This window comes from Cariama cristata, unplaced genomic scaffold (genome assembly GCF_000690535.1).
Source record: "Cariama cristata isolate BGI_N322 unplaced genomic scaffold, ASM69053v1 scaffold21768, whole genome shotgun sequence".
Lineage (NCBI taxonomy): Eukaryota > Metazoa > Chordata > Aves > Cariamiformes > Cariamidae > Cariama > Cariama cristata.
Window position 1 is genome coordinate 883 of NW_009630912.1, and position 7479 is coordinate 8361.

Sequence of the window (7479 nt, forward strand, 5' to 3'; positions counted from 1 at the left end):
CCCTACAAAGTAAGTAAAAATCAAAAAAAGGAACTCTCCTGTGCTTTATTTTCTGTACACCATTCAAGAATTCTGAGTAAAAGCAGGGGTGATGAAATACTGTTCCTAAAACTTAAATTCTGTCATTTTGTTAGAGGTGTTTTTTCTTTAGGAGTATATATTTTTTTCTTTGGGACAACCCCCTCTTTAATAGTCTTGCATTTATTGTCTTAAAGATGAGTATTAATATACTGTTGAACAGCAATGATAAATTAGCTGTGGATTTTTAATCTGGCAGAGATTATTTCTCTGAAATAATAGTAATATGTTCTGTAGGCTTTGGCGGAGGATGATTATGAGGCAAGAAGGAAAGACCATATCTCTCATTTCATACTACGCCTTGCTTACTGTCAGTCGTAAGTACTTTTTGGATTATCCCGTACTCTTATTGTTAATTTTAAATGTATACAGATAAAACATTGCTTTATTATAGACATTACAGATATTCTAGAGTTGCATGACTACTAAATGGAAAGGTAGGCTCAAACAGAGGGGTTTTTCCTGGGAAGCTGATTTCAACTGTGATGAAAAGGGATACTTGGAATCAAAATTAATATCCAGATTTTGTAATAATTAAAAAGTACAAGCTTTTGGGTTTTACTGTTAGAACGTTGATTTGAGTCTCTTCCTTTTGACATCTTTTTTGAGATTTAAGCACACCAGTTTTAAGTGTTTGTCAGGCATTCGCAGTGATTGATAATTTAATTTAAATTAGCTTAACTGCTGCATATGCTTAAATTGTTGATTACTGACCAAAGACCTGACTATGTAAATAGGCTTTATTTCATTGTCTAAAGAGAGATCCTTGTTTCTGGCAAATTAAAAGTACCGACTAAGTTTGAGGTTTCCTCTACTGAGGAAACTACTCTGCTTTTCTTCCAAATTCATTGCTGTGGAAGGTTGCACTGCAATTTTTTTGTTGTGTGAAATCTCGTGCACAAAGTTGGTCCTGTCAAGTGCATTCCTTTTGCTTCAGCTGTGGTCTTTGGATGAAGTTACAGAGGTTGTCAGTGCTTTATGTCTGTTAGCAGCTTGATGTTATGCATCAGTATGAACTCCTGACTCCATGCCCTTGCAGTCCTTTTTTAGAATTAAAACTGGCAAATATAAAGTGTATACTGTTTTGAATTGTTAATTCAATTGCACTTTAAGTTGCAATATAGTTTGTTTAAATTGGGTGTGTGGTAGAATACAGATTGTGATACCATGATAGCTGACGTGACTGAAGTACTGCTATGGTTGGATACAGATCAGTAAGCAAAACCAGACTGGGGGAGGTGCATGGGAGGGATTGTGCTCTAAGCCAAGATATGGAGCTGGAATGGATGGGTCTTTTCTTGGAATGGGTCATAAGACAGTTGAGAGTTTTGGGGCAAGTGCTGGAGAAGAGACCAAAGTGGCTAACAACATGGTAGGTGACTGCTACAGACCATCTGATCAGAACAAGAAGCCTACTTAAAAGCCCTCCAGATGGAGGACACTTCACCATGAGAGGCTCTGGGTGGCTTTGAACACCCTGAAATCTTCTGGATTATTCACATCCCATCATGTTGCCCTTTCAAAAGACATCTGGGCAGTGCTGAAGACAGTTTGTTGATGTACGTGATCGATGAGCCAGCTAGATGTTTGATGCATGTACAGTGAGGACCAGGTTGTGGATGTGAAGATCAATAGCGAACTTCACTGCAGTGACTCTTATAATTTAAAAACCTTAAAGAAGGAAGCAAGTTGAATAACAGCATTGCAACTGAAATTCCTTCTACCTTTCTCTATTCTACATGTATTATTTGCAATTATGAATAACAAATATAATATTGGTTTCTTTCTAGTGCCTCTGTTGTAGATATTTTTATAAACTCACTCAGACATACTGCTCCTGCTGATTTTTACGAGAAAATATCTTGCTTTATCTATATTGTAAATTTCTACCAAAAACCTTTAAAAGGTAGTATCCTTAAGTAGCCTGGGACTAAAAAGCCTCTGAAAACTTAATGTTTCTAACTATGCAGCTAGTGGCATTCTGAATAGTCAGTTTGGTTTCCATTATTCTGGCTTGTAAAACTTTAAGCATTTAGTTATTATTTAGATGGGACCATTGCTTTTCTGTGGGATATGAGTCACTTTGAGGGTGTAGGTAATGGCACATTTGAAGAAAATTCTGCTGTTCTGGAAGGCAGAATTGTCTGGTGGCAAGACTCTGATATGGAATTCAAGAGGCATCTATTTTTGGTTGCTCTGTGGCTTCACTAAAAATGAGTTTGGATGAGATTCACAGAAGGCAATACAAGCCATGTAGCAAAAGCCTGAAGGTTAGGTATTTGGTTCAGGAGTGGAATTCACTAAGATTTGTCCACAGTGCGGAGAAGTGAGGAAGGCATATGTGAATGAGAGTGGCTGGCATGCTGAGTGAAAGGCTGCCTCAGTCAGAAGTACCCAAGCAGGGACTTGGCTAAATATTTACTTTTGTCACTGATGTGGTTGCTTTCTCCCCCTGCTCTGCATCTCTATAATGGCTCTGGAATTAATGATAGATGCAGGTAATTGGACTGTTTTCTTCTCTGCAAGCTATCTTTTTAAAAGAAGATCCCTGTCTTTTGTATGAGATCTTATTTGACTGCAGTGCTTGCTTAGGAAATAAATGGGAGACGTGGTTCAAACACTGTGTTTCAGGGAAGTATGTTAAGAATTAGGCTATAGATAGGGGAGAGGTGGGCAGCTTGTTGAAGGTGAACTACTGTGCAGAAATGAATACAAGCTCTTTTGGGCCACAGAATCGCCAGGAAAGAGGCTGGCCCTGTAGTCTAGGGGGAAAGACTCCTTCCTAGGGAGGAGGGGCCTTGGACAGGACTCCAGGGCACTCTTTAAACTACTTGCAAATGTGCTTTTGTTTTTTCCGTTTATGTACAGATAGTTTGAGGCAGTGTTTCAATAAAGCAGCTTGATAGTCAGTTTCCACTTAAACTAGCTTTTTTCGTTTTTTTGAAAAGGTGGAATTAGTGCTTCCTTGTAAAATGGAAAATAGCATCTTAAGCGCTGTGAGGTGACCCTGTACCCAGCATTCTTCATTCTCTCTTGAAAAGCAGCTATTTCAGGGATGAGACATTTCTGAGCTCTGAAACTGGCATGTTCCCCAAAAGATAAATTGGAAGGCAAATAGAGTATACTGTTCTCAGGTCAGAAAAATAAGCTTGGCACAAATTATTAGGTTAATTGATGAAAGCTATTAAGGTAGGAGTGTTTGAAAAGTGTACTTAAATAGATATAACTGCAAACTAGGTTGAATTCAGTTCGCTGGGCAGTTGTGTTTACAGGCTTGTTTTCCTGCGACACTGTCTTTTTAAGTTTCCAGCTGGCCAACAGTGCCACCCAGGGGCACGAGGTTGTAGCAACTTTTTTTTCTACTCTGCATCAGTCCTCACTTATAAATTGGATAGTTTTCGTTTGGTTTTTACATGGTCTGAAGTGACCAGCTCCACCATTCTTGTCAGTTAAATTTGTAATGTAGTCATGATCTCTTGACTGTCCTTCTGCCTTCTCAAATCCAAGACTTTAAAGCTTATTCCCATAAAATGTTGCTAAGATATGATATGTACAGTGTTGAGTGAGCAGTCTCATCCATACCCTTCTTTCACACCTCTTGTAATGTCACTTAGAGCTGTCAAAACCAGGAAATAATCTTGTTGCGTTCACTTTCATGGCAAACACAGCTCTAAAGAGAATTTTATTCACGTGTTGGCCGTGACTGTGCATTTCTGCTTCTGTCTGTTGCATCTCTCTTCACTTTATCAGATTACCTATGAAGAATCTTGAAAATCACAGGAGCATAATCTTCACTTTACTTACTTAAGATGGAAGATATAAATCTTGTCTCCGCTCTGACAGCGAAATTCTCTCTGCTATTCAGGAAACTTTCAAATATACTTATGTGCTTGCTTTTTTTTTTTTCTTTTGTTGTCTGTGTCATGTAGCAAAGACATAAGTTCTTTATCAAACTTAGCAAAGCCTTTTCTCTGCTTCCTGCCATTTTTTTTCTGTATGATAAATTAGACTTGTGTGCTGAAATTGCTGCCTCTTATATTGACTAGAATTCGCTTTTGTGTGCTTTCTGTACCCGTGTTCCCCTTGCTGTCTACCTTTTGAAACTTAAACTGAGTAATCTTCTGGTGTTAGTTGCCTAGTAAAATAGAGCTCTGTCCCATGCCCAGGCTTTTCACAAGTTAACATTAAATTGTTGGTACCTGAACTCTCATATTTAGTTGTAGAATGTCAGCTACTGCTCTTAGGTTCCAGATTTAGGAGCATTTTCATGTCTTCATAAAGTACTTTTATGTTGACACTTCATAACAAATATACCGCTCTTTCCTACCACTTCTTGGGGGCTGAAGAGGATTCCCGCCCCCCCTGCCCCCAAGTGCTGTTCCCTGGTATGAAGAGCCTATTCTTTCATACTATTTTTCTAGTCAGGAATCTACTGATCTGATTTAAAGTATGGAGTGTTCTGCACACAAAAAACTTAAATGGCAAAACTAGAAGTTCCTAATGTCTGCACTTCAACTACTTGCAACTGTCTCTTCTTCAGCAGCAGCTTGGTTAGCTATCTGACAACAGTGACATTGCTTTTCAGTGAAGCGTGTGGTTTTGATAACAAGTATTATTACTAATAAGTGTCTGGAATAGGAGTGTACTTTTTTGAAATGTTGTTAATGAGTAGAAGACTTGATTTGGGCTTACAAATGATGTAAAATTTTTCCAAAGACATAAGGAAAAAAATGAACATAAATAATGCTCTGATGATGATGTTCCTGGGAAAGTCAGTTTTAAAGTGTATGCTGGACGTATACAGTAACATAAACCAGCTTATGAGCTAGTTTGTCAACTGTAGGAAGAACCAGGTAGGTGTGTGCATTGTATTAGAAATAGCAGTAGTGTTTTCTTGTTTAGAGAACTTAAGTGGGTAGGTCAGATTACAGCCTTTGATCTGCTCTCCTGAAGGAAAGGAAGAACAAGAGACTGGCTAGCCTTCAGAGTAACTATATATGCTTGAGCTTAGTTGTGGGGTTTTGTTTGTTTTCTGTTTGTTTGGTGTTTTTTTTTTTGTTTTTTACCCCTTAGGAAAACAAGTGCAGTAAAAACCTGATGGATTAGGAAAAGAGTAAAATTGTCATATCCTAGGATTTTGTTACTGTCCAAGATGATCACAGAAGAACTGCAGATCAGTCATAAAGGCATTAACTTCCATTTTAAGTTATACAGATTATTAATACATCCCAAGCACCAAAAGTGTCCACAGGGTTGTACTTTACAAAGCACTCTAGCAGAGCCTTTTGATCTGGATTTATAATTTGAATAATAATTACTTTTCTTGAAGCCATATTTCAAGCAGAGGTTTTGTCCACAAAAACACACACAACTCTATTGTAATTTACTGGTCTCCTATGGGAAAAGATGCTTAAATATTGTAAGGAGAACATGTAAGATTGCAGTATTTCTGTCCTCTGTGAATTGTCATGGCAGTAGCCCCGAGTGTGTCTCTTGCAGGACAGTTTAAAAGAATGCCCTGTAATAATGAGATACAGTATCATCTGCATTCTGTGGCTTTTGTTATTAGTATTCTGGTACTTACTTGCTATAGCTTTGAGTAATGTGCTGATGCCTGGGAATCTGAGTGCTGGGATACAGAGAGTAATACGCGTGCTTGGAGACTGGCTTAAGTGGTGTTTCTCTTTTATGCTGTCTGCGGACTCCTGTCCATGCGTTCTTGTTTATTCTACTTGCTCACATGCAGTTGCTAAACCCCTTTTGCTCTTTTGTCAAGTGTTAGATGTTCTATTTGTGTTCTTCACCCAAGTTCATTGTCATATATTTTCCTTTTGCCTGCTTCCAGGCTATTTGTTGCCTAGCATAGAGCACTGTTGTTATAGTATCTGAGAAGTGTGCGTGTTCCTTCAGCTGAAGGTACTCCAAAAGTGAGAATTAAAAGAAATAGGCTTCATAATGTATTTGCCTCATCAGATTAATTGTGACCTTAATTGTATGATGAAGAAATACTGTGCCATGTTGAAGCAAGCAAGCTGTCCTTTAAATACTGAAGGAGAATGTTGTCTGCAGTTGGTTGTTCTTACCTAAAACAAGTAAGAAAGGGTGAGTACTGTTTAAAAGAGAGTAGCAGCTTTGATACCTACAGAGCAATTTTTAGGGCTGAGATCAGCTACCTCCGTTCTTCCCAAACATCTGCTGTCTTGCTTATTTGTGTATTGTCTCTTCACAAGTCTTTTCTCATTGAGTGCTCCTTCCTGAAGGTTTCCTGCCTTCTCTTCCAAACTCCTCAGTTTGTGGGTCCCATGCCAAAGCCAGCATTACATTTAATGCTATGTTTGCTAGGCGTGACATCTCGTTTATAAAGAAAGAGAGAATGCGTAATCAGAAAATGTATTATGTGTTTTTTTTATTATTTCTTTGCAGTGAGGATCTCAGGCGTTGGTTTCTTCAACAAGAAATGGATCTCTTGCGATATCGCTTCAGTGAACTAACTGACAATTTAAGACAGAAATTCCTGGAACATGTTAACTTATCATTTGAACCTGTAAGTATGTTACTTTCTGTATTGATGTTATGTTGCATGCGCCTGTTGTTTTTTTAAATTCTTATTAAGATAGTTTTAGTACTTTTGCTTAAAAAATAAAAAGTGCAGTTATGTCTTTAAAAAAACAACCACACAGAACTTCTGAACTTGGAGAACAGTGTGCATGCACAGAAATGAGGATTAAGTGGTGTAATTTTGTGCTGCAACAAGAGAAACTCAGTCTGCTTCAGTCAAGCAACACTTTTCTGAAAAAAATGCGTGATTACAAAGATAAGTTAACAATATTTATGAAAGCTGATAGGAGGTATTTTTGAATCAAGATTCTGGATGGATTAGATCTAGTCTATGTTCTTCAGATATGACATTTGTATGTCGCATCTGTCCATGAGGGCAAATAACGCTCAGGTCGGAATTACCTTGCTTTATTTTACATGTAAGTTGTGAATCATGTGATAATTCACCTTAAAAGTTTCAGTGATAAGAAAGCAATGACTGTGTTTGATTTTTAACCTGAAGTGTGTGTGCAATCCATTCTCATCAGATTACTGACTTCAGTTCAAAAATAGTTTTGGTCAACATATGTCTTTATTCATAAACTTTGCTCTAGAACCTTTGCAGTCTGCTAACTACATTTAAGATGTTGTCTTCTTGCTATAGTAACCAAAGCAAGCTGCAGTGACCTAGGGACTTTGTACATCATACCATTTCATGAATATTGACATCTGGAAAACTATGTGAAAGTTAAAAAGACATGCATTCAAGGAATACTTAAGATAGCTGTTGAGGACATAATTAAAATTTAATAATCAAAGTATGAAAATCCTGTATGGATTGCTCAAGAATGTGACTTGGTGTGT

General features: G+C 37.7%; 1 protein-coding gene across 1 annotated transcript in view; it reads left to right on the plus strand.

Moving 5' to 3' along the window:
* LOC104165972 (DNA primase large subunit-like) overlaps positions 1–6622 on the plus strand; it is a gene marked incomplete at both ends in the record, with an annotated part of 7501 nt that extends 879 nt beyond the window's left edge. Inside the window, 2 exons of the mRNA XM_009705756.1 lie at positions 320–395; positions 6502–6622. Coding sequence (XP_009704058.1) covers positions 320–395; positions 6502–6622 — 197 coding nt within the window. The remainder of the gene's footprint in view (positions 1–319; positions 396–6501) is intronic.
* Positions 6623–7479: the final 857 nt, after the last annotated feature.